Below are 22131 nucleotides of genomic sequence, written 5' to 3' on the forward strand. Positions count from 1 at the left end.
AAGAAGTCCATATGGTAACTGAGTTCCTATCATAATATTTAATATAATAGACTCTCTGGTATACTGCACACAGTTCTTTAGAATTCTGGCTTTAGTTTTTCTTTAACCAATAAGAAGGTGGTAAGAAACAGAATACCCAGTTCAGAAGGGCTTCTTGGTCTTTGATAGATTGTAAGAGAACTTTGGGGACACTAAATTGTAGTAACATTTTGACATACTGATCAAAAGATGCTCTTTTAACCTCTTTTCCTAATTATAAATTCCCCTATATGATAGTCGTGTTAACCATGCAGATATTAGAAGCCAGGTTTAGAGAATGTAAGCCTACATAAATCACAAATCCTATCCTCAAGGAGGTCACCATCTAATAGGGGAGACAGACAAAGAGACAGGCAGTTAACCCAAGAGGGTGTAGGTGGGAAATGCAGTGGGTGGAGTCTGCACTGACCACCCCTGTGGGCTTGGGTTACTAGCGTAATTCCTCTATTAAGTTTCTCTATTTGTAAAGTTTATCTATTTGTGAAGTTGGGCTAGTTATTAATAGTATCTATGTTTTGGGATCATTGTTGGTGATGGACAGGGAAGCCTGGCGTGCTGCAGTCCATGGGGTCGCAAAGAGCCAGACACGACTGAGCGACTGAAGATTTAAATGTGTTTGCTGCTGGTGCAGTTGCAATCATTGTTATTATTCTAAAAGTGGACAAGGTGTACTATGAAGCTGTGTGATCTCAGCAGTCCTCAGTGGGCATTGGCATCCAGCCATCTTTCAGCCTTAGTCCAATCTATGAATATCTTCAGTGCGATCAAGTGCAGTGCATCAAGTGTGAGAGTTTTAGCAGAGTCTAGTCCACTCCAAGTGAGATTCCACATTTCTCATGAAATTTGAAAATTGGATAGAGACAAGATTACCTTTGAAAATCCCTAGGGGAGGCACCACATTCAAGCCTTTGTTGTCTCTTCAAAGAATTCAGCACAACTAATTTTTCTTCCAGCTTTGGAACAGAAATCCCATTTCCTTGCCAGATCCCCAGATGAAATCTTGGCTTGCATTTACTGGCCATGTTGTAGAAATTTCATGTTTTTTTTTTTAACATTAGGATGACACTCATAAAAATGAGATACAGTATGGCAGGCACATGGGAACTGGAACAAGCGGAGACACGAGTGGGTTCATGTCTGCACTGACTTGGCCACGCACACATACTGAGACAGAAGGCAGGGAAGTCACCAGACCCACTGAAGGAATGATTTTACTACCCTTTTATGGGATTAGCCTATTAATTGAGTTCACATTTGATGTTGCCACATCCTAGTATAAAGAAAAATGAAATGTTCTCTTTCTCCTTGGGAACTTCCTGTCTAGTTGGAAGGTGACTGAGTTGGAGGAACATGGGCTACCCAATTATAGCTGACTTTCACTGAGCATTTCCTTTGTTCCAGACACTATTGGCTCATTTAATCCTTATGACAACAGACAGGAGGTGCTATTATTACTATTTCCATTTTTTCACAAGAATACAGAAAAGCTGGGGGAGATGGGGTCATTTGCCCAAAGGTTACCCAGGCAGTCTGGCTGCTGAGCCTTCTCACTGGGCCACTCCACTCTACCGCCTAAGCAGTAGCACTGATGGGATCTGAGAAGGCTTCAGGGTGAGGCATGGAATGAGCCCTTGAACTGTGCATGTAAAATCTGAATAGATGGAGGGACTGAGAGGGTGCTCTGAGAATATATAATATCTATATATGGAACTGAGGGGAAAGACAAATGGGGTAGTCATGAAGGAAAACCAATGAAGATGATTAAAAAGATGACTTCAGCTCAGATTTTAAAGGGTGTCACATGATATATGTGAAAAAATACAATACTAGGGTTGTAATATCTCATTGGGCGTTTCTTTTGGTGTAAGCCTGGAATATTTCATTTATAAAAATGTAAGCACACTGGCAGTAACATTTTCCTGTTTCTAACACAGAGGGGAAAAATATTAGAACATAAAATGAAAGTGTTTTGCTTTTACGTTTAATGAGGTTTTATGTCTTCCTAAAAACATCTTATAGGGACGTCGATGGAGTGTTGCAGCGAGCAAATAATACAGAATACGGCTTGGCCTCAGGAGTTTTTACAAGAGACATAAATAAAGCCATGTATGTGAGTGAAAAACTAGAAGCAGGAACTGTTTTTATTAACACCTACAACAAGACGGATGTGGCTGCTCCTTTCGGCGGATTTAAGCAGTCTGGGTTTGGAAAAGACTTAGGTATGAATATGCCTTACCTTTCTACTGCACATCATAAAAAGCCCACTTCGTGCTTTGTCCAACACTTGTATGTTGCTTTAAAGGGCATTTCCCACATGGTAGTTGATCTGGGGTTTCAAGGGCATTGATTTTTCTTTCAATGTTAAACATTTTTTAAAAACTTTTTATTTTATTTGGAGTATGCTGATTAACAATATTGATAATTTCACGTGGACGGCAAAGGGACTCAGCCACACATATACACATATCCATTCTCCCCAAACTCCCCTCCCATCCCAGGCTGCCACATATCAATGGTTAAACATTTTATTGAACGTAACGTACATATAGAAAAGAACACAAATTGTATGGAAAAGGGCTTCCTTTTAAAAAAGAAGATTCCTATCGAAAAGAAAACACTGACAATTTAGCTAAAATATGTTCGGTTGTTTCTTTTAACCTGACATTCAGCATGAACTTGGTTTAGGTGTCATGGGACCAAGTGGAACCAAGAAAGGAAAATGGGTAGAAGGCAACAACCAGCTAGCTCCAAGAATGTATGCTGTCTCTGAACCACTTGGCAGTCTTTCAGAGTCCACACTGAAACTGGCAGAGTTTTCTGGGCCTCTGGGAGCTCAGACATAGAGTTTGCAGAAAGCCCCCAAAAATGTAATTTACAGTGGGCAGCAACATTATCACATTTCCAGTAATAGCTTATTTTGAAAACTAAATACATACCAGGCCTATAAGAGCATATCAGCAGCCCTCACAATAGCCATGGGAGCTTGCTATCCAGTTGCTAAATTGTGTCCAACTCCTTTCAACCCCATGGACTGTAGCATGCCAGGCTCCTTTGCCCATGGGATTTCCCAGGCAAGGATACTGGAGTGGGTTGCCATTTTCTTCTCCAAGGGATCTTTCTGATCAAGGGATCGAACCCGAATCTCCTGCATTGGCAGGCAGATTCTTTACCACCGAGCCACCAGGGAAGTCCCAGCCATGGGAACCCAGGTGCTATTATTATCTTTATTTTACAGATGAGGAAAATGGCCCTCAGAGAGACTGGGCAACTTGCCCAAAGTCAGTCAGCCAGCCATGGACAACAAGACTGCAAAGCGAGGTCTTCCAGCTGTGTAGCCCATGTCCTCACCCCTCACAGTCTGGCATGTTGTTTCAAAAGTTGAAATGTTTGTGATTTACCAAAATTACAGTCTGCTTGTTAATTTGGGGTATTTTTACATCTTCTCTTTCCTGATGACATTTGACAATTTATTTGCAACAATAAGAGTGACTCCCGTTTTAAATTCCATTGAGTTGAAGTTTAATTCTTTTTTTTCTTTTCATGTCTTCAATCTGGCTTTCATCCCTGGATCTAAACTACAGGGGGAGATTTTCTTAGGGAAATTATTATCAGGAAGCAATAGTGTTAGCATTATCAGGAAGGCAATAGTGTTCCATTTGTCTTTGGATAGAGAATGATCGATTTGTCTGTTTTATTATAACACAGTAGAGTTTGTCTTAACAGTTTCTTCCTCTCTGAATTTGAAACTCCCTCAGCTCAATGGTTCCCAGCTGCACACTGGATTAGAATCACCTGGGAGCTTTAAAAAAAAAAAGCAAAGATGCTGATTTAACTGGTCTGAGGTGTGACCTGGGATCAGGAATTTTAAAAGCTCCCTAAGGTGATTCTAATTTAACAGTAAGAACCCTGAGTTTAAGCTTAACTCCAGAATCATATACTCATCAGTTTCACTCATGGTATTCATGCCCCTTAACTGCTGTAGAAATCGATGATTGCGGAAGCTCAAAACAGGAACGGCACAGAAACAAAATGGCAGACCTATTTTTTTGCCTGGATATGCCTTCTGTGGATTTCCCAGGTGCCTCAGTGGGTAAAGAAACCGCCTACAATGCAGGAGACACAAGTGGCCCAGGTTCAATCCCTGGGTCAGGAAGATCCCCTGGAGGAGGGCAAGGCAACCCACTCCAGTATTCTTGCCTGGAGAATCCCATGGACAGAGGAGCCTGGAGGGCTTCAGTCCATAGGGTTGCTAGGAGTCAGACACAACTATAGTAACTACATGCACGCATGCATGCCTTCTGTGTCTTTAACATACTATGTAAGTCAGGAAAAATACATTTCTCTTTTCTCTAACAAAATGAAACAAAATGATCTCAAATTTCACTCTATTCTGCATTTATTGTAATTGGATTTAATGCATTTAACTGCATTTAATATAATTACATTTAATGTAATTGGAAGGACAGTATCCTGATCACTTTTGTTCAGCTTAAATGGCGAGGAAGAGAGATGAAGATTTATCATCAAGCCAGGACATAAAGAAGGGTTTTGGGTAGAGGTTGATAAGTCAACAGTGTGGTCCTTAGAAGGCCTGGTAGCTGGTCTAAACCCTTATCCTCAAAGTGTAGACCATGAGCATCAGCATTTGGGGAATGGTTAGAAGCATATAGGGATTCCTTGGTGGCTCAGACGGCAATGAATCTGCCTGCAATGCAGGAGATGCAGGTTTTATTCCTGGGCTGAGAAGATGCCCTGGAGGATGGCATGGCAACCCACTCCAGTAGTCTTGCCTGGAGAATCCCCAGGGACAGAGGAGCCTGGTGGGCTATGGTTCATGGGGTTGGAGAGTCAGACACGACTGAGCAACTTTCACTTATAACCTTGGGGCCTCTGCTGGATTTAATCCAGTCAGACTCTACAGTGTCATAAGATCAGGTGATTCACATGAAATCGAATGTTTGAGCAGCACTGTCTCAGCCCCACTCTCTTGCTCAGTGAGATACACTACACCTGGCGCCATCACGTCCACCTGTGAACACAGTCCATCAACTGCTTTTCTCTTTCCTAGGTGAGGAAGCTCTAAATGAATACCTCAAAACCAAGTCTGTGACGTTGGAGTACTAGAGCAGTGCCATCCTCAGGAACTCCTCGCGGGCCCACCACTCTTCAGCTCTCCCAGTGAAGAAGCCTGGCTGTGCCGAGGACAGAGGTGCCAGCCGCCAGCCGAAAAACATGCACAGGGACCATGAGGAGGGTGGGGCCACATGTCTAAGCATTTACACCTGTGCCTGAGTGTTTTCTAATACCCCTTTTATACCTTAAAATGATGTTGGGTTTTGACTATGTTGTATACCACACGTATTTCTAAAATATTGAGCTGCTTTTTTTCCCCCACCAAGACTAATCCTAATCAAGGTTGTTCGTTTTGCAAACATCAATATGATGCAGTTATAGTACAGAAAGTTGGGAACCCTTGTATAATAGGTAAGGTTTTAACCTATGAACCAGGCATGTGGGGGTTATTAAAAAGATTTTCTGTAATCTTTTAAATATATTTTTTATTTGGAGGATAATTGCTGTACAATATAGTATTGGTTTCTGCCACAGAACAAGGCAAATCAGCCATAATTATACGTGTATCACCTCCCTCTTGAGCCTCCCTCCCTTTCCCTCATCCCACCCATCTGGGTCATCAGAGGGCACAAGCTGGGCTTCCGTGCTATATACCAGCTTCTCACCAGCTGTCTGTTTCACACATGGTAGCACATACATGTCAATACCACCTTCTCCATTTGCCGCAATCTTTCTTCCCCTGTTATTTTGCTTTCAAGAAACAGTATATCCCCCAAGGAAAGCGAAGGAAGTTTTTTTATTTTCTTTCGGAAATAAGATACATCTTTATGCCCTTGATGTTCTATTTTTCAACCCACTGTGATAAGTCACCAGCTCATAAACAGTTCTTGAGTACCTACTAAGTACGAGGTGCTATATTATGTCCTGAGGAGTACACAAAGTTTAATGACATGATTTTTAACTTCAAATAGTTGAAATTCTTGTCAACAGCTTTTAAAGTGAATTTCACAGTATGATATATTATTAAGTAAGTAGTTTTTGGAGGCTGATCTTGGTTCATATCATACCATCTTACTGTCTATGTGACTTGGGGAAACTGATACAATTTCTCCAAGCCTCAGTTTCCTTGTATGTAAAATGGGGACAGTAATGCCTCCCTCAGGAACCTTATGATGAGGTGAGGATTCAATGCAATAATCTTAGTAAAGCACCTTGCACTGGGCTTTGTTCATGGTAAATACTCAATAAAGGGCAGATTGGTTACCTAATATCTCAATATAAAGCTGAGAGGTGGAATCTATAAAATAGGGATAAAGTTCCTATCTCATTAGGTGTCGTAAGGATTCAATGGGATTATACACATAATGCACTCAACAAGGTGTCTAGATCATTCTCTGTGCTCAAGAAAGAGGAATTATTACAACTCATGAAGCACTTCATAATTGCCTGATGCAGACAAAAACAGGTGGGTAAGTAGTCCAGGTGTGACTAGCAGAAGGTGAGATCCTGACTTGAAGAGTCTCTAGAAGTTTGTCAGAGCAATTAATTTCCATTAATTCTCTTTTTAAAGTAAAATTTCAGTAAACATTCCTATCTCTCTGGCTTTGAAGAAGCCCTTAGGGATTACTTAACTACTTTGGAACTCAGCAGTTTAACCAAGAAGAGTGCAGGGAATTGTTAATCAATAAACAACAATAACAAAATCAGGGGCAGAAAACTTTCAAAAGGAAGAATATTAGGTATGATCCTGGCATGATCAATAGAGCAAATTTTGCCTGTAAGCTGGCACAGGTAAAATTCTAAATTTGGACCCAACAGGGTCCAAATTGATAGTTCATATTTGAATAAAATGACAAAGTTCTTATTATAAAGGAACCACATTTTAAATGCAGTTTTTTTACTGATTTCATGTGATTTAAAATATCACTTTATTTTATACCACTGAATATTTTACTGATAGATGAAATGGCAAACAAAAACATGCCCATTTCTTTTAGACTGACTTTTACCTTCTAATATTAATCTCAGTAGCAGTGCTTTTAATCTTTTGGGGGGGGAGTCATAAACCTCTTTTGAGAATCTGATAAAAGCTATGGATCCCCCTGTCCAAAACTCACACCTGCACACCTAATTCTGCAAATATCTTCAAGAAATTCACAGACCTCCTAAAACCCATGCTTGAGCTCTAGATTAAGAACTCATTTTTCCATAGTGAGTTTTGAAGTTCTTAGTGGCTTGAGTTTTTATATCCGATTGCTGACCAGAGTCAAAGGCTACATGGGATTTATAAAATGACAAGTGAATTTGAACGAGAATATAATGATACACAGCCTGCTAGGTAATTTAATTAACATACAGAGTAATTTATCACCATTTCTTCACATCACTGATTATTTTGCTAAAGGATAAAGCTGTGATTTGTTCCCTTAACTGGGGAGTTGAGGAGGTGTGGACACTTTTAAACGTTCTATTTTCCTTCCATTTCCCAGTGCTGCCCTTTTGTTCAAACACCCTTCCTGACCTTTCTTGTGCCCAACTTGGTTTTAAGTATCTCTCCTCTATACTTTGTCTGGAACACAGTTCTTACCACGTGGTGCTGGAATGATTGGTCTTCCTAATTAGATATGAGAACCCCTTCCCCACTCCCAGGATTGGCATCTGTCAATAATAACAGCTATCACTTATGTAGGGGCTGCTGTATGCTAGTCACTATGTTAAGCCAACTTACTTAAACTTCACATCTGAAAAGATGAATAAATCGAGGCGCTCTTTTTACTGGCTCCACCCCACCAAGAGGTTATTGCGTTTCCTGACTGGCCTTCCTGATCCCTCCCTGTGTGGTTCAAACCCTAAGTCAGAAACGTGTCACTCCTCTGCACAAAACCTCCTAATGGCCCCCATTTCGCTTACAATAAAGTCTACCCCTTACCATGCCTGCAAAGTCCTATCAACTTTGTTCCTGGCTACCTCTAACCTCATCTCCTACCATCTACCCTCTCATTCTGTTTAGCCACCCTGGCTGCCTTGATGTTCCTCAAACTGATCAAGCACACTCCTAACTCCTAAGTGCAGGGCCTTTGCACTTACTGCTCCTTCTTCCCAGCAGTGTGCTGGTAAATATTTAACAAGTGGCTCTCTGGGGAAAAAAATCAAAAACAAAATTCTGACTTGTAGCATTTTCTGATTTCTGTGTATAAATGCTCTCATACTGGCTGCTTTCAAGGTACAAACTTCACTGAACACAGAATTGGGAAGAGATACGTGTGATTAGAACAAGTGTGGGCTACAGCCAGTACACCACTGTCTCTTCTTGAAACTTGCCCACACGCCACCTCCCAACAGGCTGCCTCATCTCCAGGTCTCTGCTCAAACATCATCTCAGTGGAGGTCCATTCGCTGATCACTCCTCCTAAAATAGCAATAAGATTCCCACATCCACACCTCATTTGTCCTCTCATTTTGTCATTTGCCTTCTCCTGCATTGTTTTTGCAGCACTTATCACCACATGGTTATTAATCATCCATCTCTTCCCATTAGAACTGAAGCTTTGTGAACAGGGGCTTTTGTTCAATGCTCTACCTCCAGTGTCTAACACATAGGAGGAGTTCAATCAATATTTGTTTTCAAATGAAGGAGGTTAAGTAACCTGCCCAGATCAAACAGCTATTCAGTGGCAGAGCAGGTACTCAAGCAATGAAGCTGAAAGTCTTTTAACCAAGCTAAGATCCCGTTGTTGCCCATAACCAAATCAGACCCTGGATAATGAATAGTAGGCATGTGTTAAATATTTGTCAAACTCAAAGCTAAACTGAGTGGAACATGAACTGTGAGAGCTTTTGTGGAAACGTCAAGAGACAGGGCAAGGAAACAAATTGGTTTCCCTATACCTGCCTTTTTAAGAAAACAGAAGCTCTCAAGGGAACCTGGTCTAGAAGTAGGTTATCAGACATGAACATGATTGAAAGGATGAATTATTATGATTATTACTATCATGCAAATAATACCTAAGTGGACTTTTAATAAGTCACACCTTATTTTGTAAAAATAATAAAATGAGAAGGTAAGATTCAACCACTCTCCACAAATAACCAGATGATATCTGAAATTGTTCCAGATTTTTTTCTATGAATATACTTTTTTTTAGAACTGGTATATACTGTACATAACTTTATCTGCTTTTTTCAATTAAAAACATGTAACCATCTTTCTATGTCAATAAATACCTCTACATATGTTCACTGGCTTTAATTCAACTTGTTCTCTTATTGTTGGACATTTATATTTGCTTTTTGACTGTTTTAAACACTACAATCTTTTTTTTTTCCCAAAAAATATTAATTTGGCTGCACTGGGTCTTAGTTGACCCGACACGTAGGATGTTTTGTCTCAGCACGTGGACTCTCTAGTTGCAGTGTGTGGGCTCAGTAGGTGCAGCACACGGGCTTAGTTGCTCCGAGGCATGTGGAATCTTAGTCCCCTGACCAGGGACTGAACCCCAGTCCCCTGTACTGCAAGGCAGATTCTTAACCACTGGACACCAAGGAGGTCCCCGCAATCAATCTTATATAGAAGTTTGTGAACAAAACTGTATTTACTTAATTAGAATAAATTCCTAGAGGTGTAATCTCTGATTAAAAGGATATAGCAATCTTGCCAACAGTTTCTCCACATTTTTGCCACCACTGTATTTTTCTTATAGCATAACACCTCACACTTACCAAACACTGTTCTAAGCACGTGATAGGTATTAAGTCATTCATTTCTTATTAATACTAAAACCACATAAGGGACATACTATTATTCCCATCTTACAAATGGAAAAACTAAGGTAAGTGGCTGGGCTGGGATCGAGCCTGCTTCGGAGCCTACGCTTGTGGCTTTGTGACTGGCAGACCCATAATGGCAGCGTGAGGCTGACTGAATTGAAAATGTGGCTCCACCACGTAAGTTGCATGGGGTCTTAGTTGCGGAATGTGCAATCTAATTCCTGGACCAGGGATTGAACCTGGGCGCCCTGCACTGGAAGGACAGTCAGCCATTGGATCACCAGGGAAGTCTCTCCACCACTTACCTATTGGGAGGCTTTAAAATTTTTGCTTAGTGTCTCCCTGCCACTTTTTTCTTTAAATCTGTGAAGTAGGTATAAGAGTATCTCATAAGGTAGTGGCCTTTTTTTTTTTTTAAATAAAAAAGAAATTCACTGTCACAAAACTAGAAATCCAGTGATAGCTTTGTCAAGTTATTTGATGCAGTAATTCAGTGATGTTCCTTGCTTCTCTGTGCTCTCCTTGGCGTGCTGACTGTGGCTCCAGGTAGGCCCACTAGGTCAGAGTGGCAAGAGCCATATCCAACCACAAAATACCCATGGTTTCAAAGAAGGAGCCATTTTTTCATGTGCCTCCTTCTTCGGAATAAGAAATCCTTTTCTTTCCAGAAAGTTTACTAACAAGACTTGCCTTGTGCCGCTTTGGGAAGGTTGTCACATACCCATCGCCCAAAACAATCACTGCCAGGATTTTCCATGAACAAATGGTGGAGAAAGTCGAAGCGTCACTCACTCAGTCGTATCCAACTCTTTGTGACTCCATGGACGGTAGCCTGCCAGGTTCCTCTGCCCATGGAATTCTCCAGGCAAGAATACTGGCGTGGGTTGCCATTCCTTTCTCCAGGGGATCTTTCCGACCCAGGGATCGAACCCGGGTCTCCTGCACTGCAAACAGATTCTTTACTGTCTGAGCCACCAGGGAAGCCCATATGGTGGGGAGTCACCCACAAAGATGCCAACATTAAACTCTGGGGAAAAGTCTACTAATCAGTTAGACAAAAGACAGTAGTAAACCTGTCTTTCTTCAGGACTGGTGACCACTGATGTTTAAGATGTATTACTTTATTGGCATCAAGAGAAAAAAAAAAGTTTTTTTTCATGAACATTTACTGTACAATTCCGAGTGAAAGGCACCATGCCAGGCACCGAGGGAAATACAAGTGAAAGACTCAATCTCTTCGTCTTTTCTGCCACAGCCGTGGACTCGGGCACAGGAATACAAGCTACTTGGCAAGGCAGTTTTTTTTTTTTTTTTCAATAAATACCACATTTGATGCACAAAGTATTATGAGGATAGAGGAGATTCATTAAGAATATTTTTGCTTCCAAGACCATTAAACCTAATTACCCAGTTTAAGACTGTCAAAGAGCCATAAAAAGATAACACACAAGGCTAAAGAGAACATTTGAGCAGCCTTAGCAGGAACAAGACTGTTCAAATGGCAGCCGTCACCTTACACCTAAGAATCAGGCAGAGAATGCACAGGGTCAGACCAACCAAAGCATGACGGTGACTCAGTTTCCAAGAGACTGTAGAGCAAGCTGCTTACAAACAAAACAGCTTTTTCATTAAGGTATAACATACATAAAGTACACAGATGTTAAATGTGTAACTCGATAAATTTTTCTATGTGTGAGAGTGGTGGTAACTCACAAAACACTCAGAATAGTGGCAGGCACACAAAAAGGTTAATTACTAGTTAAGTACTAGCTGTTGTTTCATCTGCCACTTCAACAGGTAAAAAAGTATAACCTTGGTTTTATTTGCGTTTCTTTGAAAAATGGGACTGAGCATTTTTTCCCTGTGAATTATCTGCTCACATCTCACTACTGAGATTATTAGTCTTTTCTTTTTTTACTAATTTGTAAGAGCCCATTTTATACTAATAACACTCATTCTTTGCCTTTTATTGCAAATATTTTTCCCAATTTGTCCCTTGACTTTAGTACATGGTATGAGCCTAGATTCTAACTTTGTTTAAAAACAGCCATCCCTGACACTGTGTATTAAATAATGGATCCAATTTACACTTAACTATTGGAAGGAAAGTTATGACCAACCTAGACAGCATATTCAAAAGCAGAGACATTACTTTGCCAACAAAGGTCCCGTCTAGTCAAGGCTATGGTTTTTCCGGTGGTCATGTATGGATGTGAGAGTTGGACGGTGAAGAAAACTGAGCACTGAAGAATTGATGCTTTTGAACTGTGGTGTTGGAGAAGACTCTTGAGAGTCCCTTGGAATTCAAGAAGATCCAACCAGTCCATCCTAAAGGAAAACACTCCTGGGTGTTCATTGGAAGGACTGATGTTGAAGCTGAAACTCCAATACTTTGGCCACCTGATGCGAAGAGTTGACTCATTGGAAAAGACTCTGATGCTGGGAGGGATTGGGGGCAGGAGGAGAAGGGTGACGAAAGAGGATGAGATGGCTGGATGGCATCACCGACTCGATGGACATGGGTTTGGGTGAACTCCGGGATTTGGTGATGGACAGGGAGGCCTGGCGTGCTGCGATTCATGGGGTCGCAAGGAGTCGGACACGACTGAGCGACTGAACTGAACTGAAAAGGACAACCCTATCACATATTAGATTTCTTTTTTTCCTCCAATGTCATAAGAATGTCCAGAGAACTGAATTTAGGTGACTTCTTTAACTGTATAGAACACTTAGTTGTATTATATGAGATAGCCAAAGAAGGGGAGAAATATTAAAATTCTACATACTAGTATGTAATTCTACACTGACTAGTCTCTTTCACTGACCAGTCTACTACTTAGGTATGCATTTCTGGTGAACTTACACCTTCATATCCCCATGGATACTATGGCTTAAAATGCCCTGTACATCCCCATATACCTGTTGATTCATTTATCTACATCATTCAGTGCCTACTGTATACCATGCACCATGCTAAGGAGTGAACCAGACAAATGCAATTCTTCCCACAATGTGGCATAAATATTAGCTGGTAGAAGACATTATTTAAATATTTGTTAATTTATTTAAATACATATTTACACCAATAATTCATCACAGCTGTGTTTGGTGCTACCAGGTACAACATAGTATCTTTTCTAGCTGAGAAATCTGGTTTCCAGATCTGTTCACTCTGCATACTTTTAAGGCACAGCCTGGGTTCCAATTTCCAATGGGAAATACCAGAAAGAACCTTGAGAATAATCTTCAGAGTATTCACAAGGATAAGGTGAGGAGTAAGAAAAAAAACAGTTAAAAAAAAAACCCTAAAACATTAGGGAACAAAGTCCCATCAGCTCAATGCACTTGGAGACACTCCTCTAAATTCTCTAGTTTACATCCTGAGCAAAGCCAGTTCCATGGCAAATAGAACCCAAACAAGTTTAATAAGGTCAAGAATAAGGCAGAAAGGAGACCCCAAAGTAGGATCATTTTGTCTTTTGAAAGGGAAAACCAATTACTATCTTTTTACGTACTGTTCCCTATTTTTCTTGGGGTGTCCCTATTCTCTACAATGAACAGATTTCAAAACTGGGCAACTGTGAGGAATAATTTCAATAGTTGAAACAAACAAAAACATTGCTTTATGAGAAAAAGAAAAAACAAAACCAAAAAAGTAAATTCTACATACAATTCAGAGAACTGAACTTAGATGACTTCTTTAACTGTATAGCACACCTGGTTGTATTATATGAGACAGCCATGGCAAGGGAGAAATATAAAAATTCTACATATTAGTATGTAATAAGGGGCTACAGAGTCATCGACAGTGATTAAACCAATTTAATCCAGTTTAAACCAGTGATTAAACCAGAACACCAGTTTTCCCGCTCAAATTGGAAAGGAATTTTTTTTTTTTTAATGAAAGTAGATATGTCTGAGGGTGGCTAAATGTAAGTAATTATTTTCTTTGTAAAAAACTTCTTTAAAAGATTTCTACCTCATTGACCCCATTTTGATGGTAATAAATAAGTCTGACTTTATAAAAACTTAAAAAATAAAAACCAACCTAGGTTGTTTTATCCAAGTGGACAATTTAAAGTAAAAACAAACAGGTGATATCTATTTTTACCTTAAAATAAGTTTGAGATTTCTGAAGTCTATGCTATGAAGAAGGATGCCAACAATCTCACTCATTACCATACATAAAATTAAGCTTTCTAAACGCAATCTCTTTAGCATGAAATCAAATACAGTGTGCTCTTAGAGGATCCCCAAATGCTATCTCTTCCAGCTCTTTAAAAGCCAGCTTCTGTTTCTCCAAAAAACAAAGTATATTCAATATTGCAAAAAAGCACCATAGGTATCTGAAATGCAAAACAACTAGTGAGTCACACTCTTTTCCATAGAATTGAAGTCAAGTGAAATGAAGTCGCTCAGTCATGTCCGACTCATTGTGACCCCGTGGACTAGCCTACCAGGCTCCTCCGTCCATGGGATTCTCCAGGCAAGAATACTGGAGTGGGCTGCCTTTTAATTAGCAGGCATCTATCACCTGTTTCTCAGATCACTTATTTCCCTGTTTTTCTTTGTTTTCACTAGTAGGACTGTCCAGAACCTCTATCTTGCCTTTTCCATCTTCTGAATGAGGAAGCTTAATATTATCTACGGTGACTTCACCTTCCGAAGAGGTGCTGTCGTCTTCATCCTCAGATTCTGAACTTTCCTCTGAACTGTCTTGTGAATTCTCTTCCGAACTGTCCTCTTCTTTCGAATGAGACTGATTCATCTCAAACAAGGCCACGTCCTGAAAGAAAAAAAATTACACACCATGTGGGAGATTTATTTTGGGGCAGTTCCCTAAAAAGTTATAAAAACAACTTTGGGAATGACCAACACTTAGCACAAATACTGAAGCACAGAAGACAGGAAATGTTTTTAATACAATACTATTATTCTTTCCAGAGATGGCAATGGCACCCCACTCCAGTACTCTTGCCTGGAAAATCCCATGGATGGAGGAGCCTGGTAGGCTGCAGTCCATGGGGTTGCTGAGAGTCGGACACGACTGAGCGGCTTCACTTTCACTTTTCACTTTCATGCACTGGAGAAGGAAATGGCAACCCACTCCAGTGTTCTTGCCTGGAGAATCCCAGGGACGGGGGAGCCTGGTGGGCTGCCAGACGTCTATGGGGTCACACAGAGTCAGACACGACTGAAGCGACTTAGCAGCAGCAGCAGCAGCATTATTCTTTCAGTTGCCAGAGTCTGGCCTAAGGATTTACTTTTATTACAAGTCTAAAAAGTTCCTCACAGCTGAATTCTATATAGCTGAATCTACCCAACAAAACTCACTCAACAAATATTAACAAATACCAACATTAACCGGGCACCACATTAGAATCTCAACAACAACAACAACAAAATCCTTGCCTTGGTGGAACTTATGTTTTTGAGCAGGAGGTGGCAAACCATGGCCTGCAGGGCAAACCCAGCCCCCTGCCTGTTTTCATGCAGCTCATGAACTAAGAATGCTTTTACATTTTGAGTGGTAGGAAAAAAACAAAACAACAAAAGAATAGTATTTCATGAAATGCAAAAATTGTATGAAATTCAAATTTTGGATTCCATAAAAAGTATATAAAACGTGCCTACTCATTACGTATCATCTACAGCTGTCTTTGGGGCTTCACAGGTGGCGCTGGTGGTAAAGAACCTGCCTGCCAATGCAGGTGGACATAAGAGATGTGGGTTCAATTCCTCGGTCGGGAAGATCCCCTGGAGGAGGGCATGGCAACCCACTTTAGTATTCTTGCCTGGAGAATCCCATGGACAGAGGAGCCTGGCAGGCTATAGTCCATGGGGTCGCAAAGAGTTGGACACAACTGAAGCGACTTACCGAGCGCACACACACACACAGCTGTATTCACATGGAAATGGCAGAAATAGACAGTCATACCGGAGACAGCATGGTCCACAAAGCCTAACGTTATTTACTATCTGGCCCCCTACAAATAATGGCTGCTGACCTCTGTTTTAGTTAAGAAACAGGTTTTCCGGTGGTCCAGTGGGCCCACGCTCCCAATGCAGAGGGCCCAAATTTGATCCCTGGTTGGGGAACTAAATCCCACGTGCTGTAACTAAAAGCCTAAGAGCTGGTACAGCCAAATAAATAAATGTATTTTTTAAAGGCAATAAACAATTACTCAGAAAGCACAGTGTAGGGCAGTGAAAAGTTAAAGAAGAAAAAAAGAAGAAAGAAAACCATTGAGGTGACAAGTGATGAAAGATGGAGGAATTTGGGGATGGGATTTTACAAAGAGGGAAAAGGCCCAGAGCCAAGGAGACGGAGGCTGGAGTACAATCAGTGAGGGTCCTTGGTGGGAGAGAAGGTCAGTGGAGAGATGGAGGCAGGATCACACTGGCCCATGAAGGACTCTGAATTAATTAGAAATGTGATGGGAAGCCCCCTGGTTCCCAAACTGGGAGCCACATACAATGTGTCAAGAACAAGCTTTGGGGGGAAAAATGTGGAAGCAGAAAGCCTGGCTGGGAACTTCCTGGGATAATCCAGAGGAGAGACTGTCATCACCTAGAGTGAGGGTCCTGGGTGCCGAGCAGGAGTGGCTTGATTCGAGATGTACTCTAGATGCAGAGCTGCCATATCTGCTGATGGATCAGGTATATGATTATTAAAAATGGTGTCAGATCTGTCCAGACATGAGTGTTATAAAGGGGATTTCAGTGCAGAAATAAGAGGAGCCCAAAGTGAGAGACTGGAGAAGGCAATGGCACCCCACTCCAGTACTCTTGCCTGGCAAATCCCATGGATGGAAGAGCCTGGAAGGCTGCAGTCCATGGGTCACTAGGAGTCGGACACGACTGAGCGACTTCACTTTCACTTTTCACTTTCATGCGTTGGAGAAGGAAATGGCAACCCACTCCAGTGTTCTTGCCTGGAGAATCCCAGGGACAGGGGAGCCTGGCGGGCTGCCGTCTATGGGGTCACAAAGAGTGGGACACAACTGAAGCGACTTAGCAGCAGCAGCAGCAAAGTGAAAGACAATTTTCACACCTGAGTTATATAAGCAGTTTTTCTGTTATACACATTGTTTATTTTTGCATTCTCAATGAATCAGACTCTGATTACTTCTTTTGGGCCTTGAATGGGAAAACTTTTAAAAACTCAGGACACTTAGTATATACATGCTTCTAGATAACACATGTGTTATTGGAGTGGAAAAAGCCTTTCTATGATTCTGAACGACTAAATTCCTAGACTTCACCCAGGGAAGCTTGCTGACTTATGAGGTTATTAGGATTAAATAACTCGGTCATTTAATCATCAAATGACTGAGCACCTGTGCAGCACTGGAAACATGAGCTGACTTTGCAAAAAGGAAAATAACACTTGGAATTAAAATTTAAAAGTTCTTTCTTTTTCAGGTGATGAAACATATTGTTTATTTTATACTATGAAATGAAAACAAGGCATAGTTACCATTTGAATAACTTGTCCAAGAGTCTCATCAGTATTTTCAATATTGAAATGACCAGGTGGTGCAGCTGCCATTTCTTTTCTTAGCTTTTCATTTGCCTGAGCCATCTGTGGGAGAAAGGTCCGTACTTGGTCCAATACTAAGGAGCGAAAATATCATTTATCAATATTTATGTTAGTCTTTGGCCAAACTTTTAAAATTCAGAATTTCTATAAAAACACTTCTCAATCTGACAGGAATAATAACAACAGTTCAATAAAAAAGCATTCAAATTCCTTCTATTTTAAAACTTTTCATTCTCTTCTGAATTCTTAAAATGGTGGGCTTCCCTGGTGGCTCAGACAGTAAAGAATCTGCCTGCAATGCAGGAGACCCGGGTTCGATCCCTGGGTCAGGAAGATCTCCTGGAGAAGGGAATGGTTACCCACGCCAGTATTCTTGTCTGGGGAATTCCTCTGTCCATGAAAAACAGTATGACTGTACAATTCAGCAATTATTTCTCAATGTTTTCTGGTTTTCATATATGCCCAGAACTGAAAATTCCTAGAAGAATGGCATTCAACAGACAGTAAACTGATTAAGTAGGCAGTTGGACTTAATAGTTAAATGCATGAGACTCCGAGGCTTTGGGGTCAGACTGCTGAGGCTCTTCAGAGAACCCCGGTTCCACGTCTTACTACCTGAGTTACCTGGGCAGGTTAATGAAGCAATGGATGTTGATGAGGCCCACATCTGTTTCCCTTTCTTCTGATAATGATGACTTTCTTAAGTGGACTGTTGAGAAAGATGTCCATTCTTCCAGAGTCAATGACTAGGTGAGTTGCTGAATGTAAACCTAGAGCTGCTGATAAACTGGCCCAGCTACCACCCATCATCAGGGAAGAACTGGTTCTAGATAAAGTCACCTAGGAAAGTAGAACTAAGAGATATAGAGTGGCAGATCCCAGGTGACGCTGAGCACCTGGATGATGCAGATGTACCTGAAATCACTGGGGGTATTTTTCCCCAAAAAATGAGCCAACATCAGTTGGCTAAAGGCAACTGGAGCTGGGTTTCATTCATGTGCAACCACAGGAATCTAATACATTTAATTTAACCAATCAAAACCTCAGTTTACTCATCTGTGAGTGCTAAGCACAGGGGAGACAAAGAACAGGGATATGTCATTTACTGAGTTAGCTCTCAAGAGAGGCCCAGCATATAACCATGCACATCATGAGCTCTCAGAACTTAAGTCACTGACACAGCCATGTAACAGTGGACTAAAATGTTCAGAGCATGGAAGAAGAAAATGGAGGTGAGGATCAAGAAATGGCCTTGAATTGTGAAACAGGACTGCTAGGATTCCAGATGGTATACCCAACTTGGAAAAGAATTTGGCAATCTTTTCTCTATCAAAAAATACACTCTGGGGACTTCCCTTGGGGTCCAGTGGCTGAAACACCATGCTTCCAATGCAGGGAGGTGACAGTTCCACCCCTAGTTGGGGAACTAAGATCCTACATGATGGGTGGCACGGCCAAAATACTAAAAAATAAAAATTCTTAAAATTCCACTCAGAGATATGTACCCTCCAAAAATATAAACCTATGTCTACACAAAAACTTATATTTGAATGGGGACCCACCATGCAATCATTTCAGCTGTTGTACATTTAGTGCATATTATGGTTAACTTCCCCTCGACTACTCACAATTTTGTAGTTTACAGACATGATAACCTCATGTATCATTTACACCATTTTTACTAATTCTTGTCTTTATTTTCTTTTAAACATTAAAAGGGAATTACACAAATGCTAAGTGTTACATGATGCTATCTGAACAAAGTCTGACTCACATATATTTAGAGTATGTGGTACACCAATATCACAGAGTAATTAATAAAAAGAACTGGCCCTGTTATGAGTAATGTTTACCATTTAAGTAACTGTGTCCAATTTAATCAAATCTGGTGGTGTTTTCCCACATCCGTGTGTGAAATTTAGGAGTCAGTAACCTCTGGAAACATTCCCCATGGAGTTTAACAATAATTGATTTTGATTTCCAAAAATCCATCCCACAAGTTTTTCTGGGCAAGGTTACCCTCTTAAGTGTTAGTCACACTCAGTCGTGTTTGACTCTTTGTGACCCCAAGGACTGTAGCCTGCCAGGCTCTTCTGTCCATGAGATTCTCCAGGCAAGAATACTGGAGTGGGTTGCCACTCCCATCTCCAGGGGATCTTCTCAACCCAGGAATCAAACCCGAGTCTCCTGCCTGGTTTAAGCCCCACCCTCTTAAAGCAGGGGAATAATACAAGAAATTTTATCCCTGTGCACTGAATTCATGATGTAATTTCCAAGTAAGACTTGCTAGAATGGAGACTCTGACAACAAAAGCAGACACTGTCCCAACAAATAAGTGATTAATTAGGCAGAATTTCATATCACAGAGGGTTCTTGAGAGAGAGAGAGAAAGAGAAGAGAGGGAAGGGTACTTACAGGGACTCCTCTCTATCCGAACTGTTTGAAGAGTAGAATTCTTTCTGGAATTAGGCTTGGAGTTGATGAGCAACCTGTCCCATATACCTGCAAACACACACACACACTTCCTTTATTACAGCACAAAGAAATAGGAGCCCAAGAGCAAACTTTGCAAGACCACCCTCCACCCTCAAGTCTTGACTGTTCCTTCCTCACTTTCTAACACATTAAACAAAAAAAAAAAAAGAAGGAACATTCCAAGTTCCATGACAACATTTTAGTTCTTTCTGCAGATCTCCCCCCTTTAAACCTGTCTCTTACATCTCTGCCTCACCAATGCCAGGTAGTAAATGCCCACTAAACTGCACCTTTCTGGGCCAGAAATCTACCAGCAACAAATGTAGGTCGGCAATGACAGAATGCAGGAAGCAGTACAGAATACATAAGGGTTAAGTAAAGCCAGAAATGGTTTACCAGCTACATTATATTGGGCAAATCACCTACACTTTTTGAGTATTAATTTCTTCATTTATAAAACATCTCTGCCTGGTAAGTTCCCTTTCAGTCAAGATGTCTGATGTAGACAAAACAGCCCTTTAAAGAGAACCCCTTTAGCCTTTTCACAGCTCCTCAAATCAACCCAACTCTCCAGCCCATCAGAGCACAGAGAACAGGACTTACTTTCAAAACCCAAGGCTTTATGCACCCCGGTTCCCACACCTGGAAAATCTCTTCACTCTGGCATAAAAATCCTGTTCACCCTCAAAGCAGCAGCTCCACACTCCTAGCTACTATCAATAGCTTATACCTAATAATTGGATTAGTGAAAAGAGCATGGACTCTGGGGCCACACCGATTGGATTCAAATGCCAATTTTGCCACTTTCCAGCCACATGATCTCCAACAAGTTACTTATCTGTGTGATACACCAGGTCTCAGTTTCCTCATCTGTACAACTGCCCTAACAGAACCAACTCCACACAGGGAAGTTGTGAGGATTAAATTTAGCGAATTAATTCCTGGGGCAGAGTAGGCACTAAGAAGCTTCAGCTATTATCGGATGCTCTGGATTCTCAAAGAATCTTTTTTCAAGTTAATATTTAATGAGGATATGTCCAAGACATTACACTCATTCTTCTTCTCAGAAAAAAAAACAAAAACAAAAACAAACACTATAGGTACTACTACTTCCATTTTCCAAATGTAAAAACTGAAGCTTTGGGGATGTAAACAACTCTCCTACTATGGTGCTGAAGACTCTTGAGAGTCCCTTGGACTGCAAGGAGATCAAACCAGTCAATCCTAAAGGAAATCAACACTGAAATACTCATTGGAAGCACTGACGCTGAAGTTGAAGCTCCAATATTTTGGCCACCTGATGTGAAGAGCCCGACTCACTGGAAAAGACTCTGATGCTGAGAAAGATTGAGGGCAGGAGGAGAAGAGGGCGACAGAGGATGAGATGGTTGGATGGCATCATCGACTCAACGGACATGAGTTTCAGGAAACTCTGGGAGATAGTGAAGGACAGGGAAGCCTGGAGTGCTGCAGTCCATGGGGTCGCAAAGCGTCGGACACCGAGCCACAAAAAAGTTCCACAGCTGGTTCTGCTCTTCCTTGAGCCAGCCATCTGTTCTAACAGCGTCTACCACTCGAATGAACTTTATTCTCTTCAAACACCGCCCTCCTCCAAAAAAAGTTCGACAGCTAATTACTCGTGGGGTTGGGATTCGAACCCTAGTTTTTTTCAGCTCTCTATTATGATGTCTAAAAACCTATGAGGGTTTCCTGGACGCGTCTCCCTCTACCAGAGCAGCGCACTAAGGGAGCGCACTAAGGATGGCTCTGTGAGCATCTGCAGAGAGAGGGTGCTCAATCCATAATACTCACCTGCTCCCCTTACTAGCCAACTGCTGGAACCCAGACCTGATTCTAAGGTCGTCCCCTTGGGAGGAGGAGGGGTGCGGGGGAAGGTCGTGCTGCGGCGCTCAGCACTGGGCACTCAGCACTGTGCCTAAAACATGAAAACACAAACCACCTTCGGGCTCGAGGCCGGATGCCCATACCTAGGCCAGCCAGTCCCCCAACCCCGCAGCCGGGGTGATGTCCGGGTCCCTCGCTAGCTAGGCAGGTAGCCCCTGACCCGCAGCTCCAGCAGCGCCGCCCCCAGCTGCACGTGCGCGCCCCACGCCGCTGCCGACCACCCATTCGTCACCTCCGCGGCCGCCGCTCCCCGCCATCAGCAACTCCTTGGAGACCGAAACCCCGGAGCCATCCCGCGAGGACGACGAACAGCTTGGGCCGGAGTGGGA

The 22131-nt window shown here is 41.7% G+C and overlaps 2 protein-coding genes across 2 annotated transcripts in view; one reads left to right on the forward strand and one right to left on the reverse strand.

Annotated features, from left to right (window-relative positions):
* ALDH1L2 (aldehyde dehydrogenase 1 family, member L2) overlaps window positions 1-9571 on the forward strand; it is a 63226-nt gene extending 53655 nt beyond the window's left edge. The window contains exons 22-23 of the mRNA XM_010853392.1: window positions 2059-2258; window positions 5108-9571. Of these exons, the coding sequence (XP_010851694.1) occupies window positions 2059-2258; window positions 5108-5163 (256 nt within the window). The 3' untranslated portion in view covers window positions 5164-9571. The remainder of the gene's footprint in view (window positions 1-2058; window positions 2259-5107) is intronic.
* A 2908-nt stretch (window positions 9572-12479) lies between these two features.
* LOC104998302 (chromosome unknown open reading frame, human C12orf45) lies at window positions 12480-22125 on the reverse strand. The gene is made up of 4 exons (XM_010853394.1): window positions 22035-22125; window positions 19838-19924; window positions 17360-17496; window positions 12480-14665 (listed from the first exon to the last, which is right to left on the reverse strand). The coding sequence occupies exons 1-4, from the start codon at window positions 22057-22059 to the stop codon at window positions 14426-14428; spliced, it is 489 nt and encodes a 162-aa protein (XP_010851696.1). The 5' UTR covers window positions 22060-22125; the 3' UTR covers window positions 12480-14425.
* Window positions 22126-22131: the final 6 nt, after the last annotated feature.

Source organism: Bison bison, unplaced genomic scaffold (genome assembly GCF_000754665.1).
Source record: "Bison bison bison isolate TAMUID 2011002044 unplaced genomic scaffold, Bison_UMD1.0 scf7180017864327, whole genome shotgun sequence".
Lineage (NCBI taxonomy): Eukaryota > Metazoa > Chordata > Mammalia > Artiodactyla > Bovidae > Bison > Bison bison.

What these genes read in the sequence shown, in the direction of transcription:
- LOC104998302 (XM_010853394.1), bottom strand. Translation starts at nt 22,059, where the DNA reads ATGGCGGGGAGCGGCGGCCGCGGAG. An exon ending in GGGGAGCGGCGGCCGCGGAG is followed by an intron (nt 19,925 to 22,034) that starts GTGACGAATGGG and finishes GTGTGTTTGCAG; the next exon opens with GTATATGGGACAGGTTGCTC. An exon ending in TCGGATAGAGAGGAGTCCCT is followed by an intron (nt 17,497 to 19,837) that starts GTAAGTACCCTT and finishes TTCGCTCCTTAG; the next exon opens with TATTGGACCAAGTACGGACC.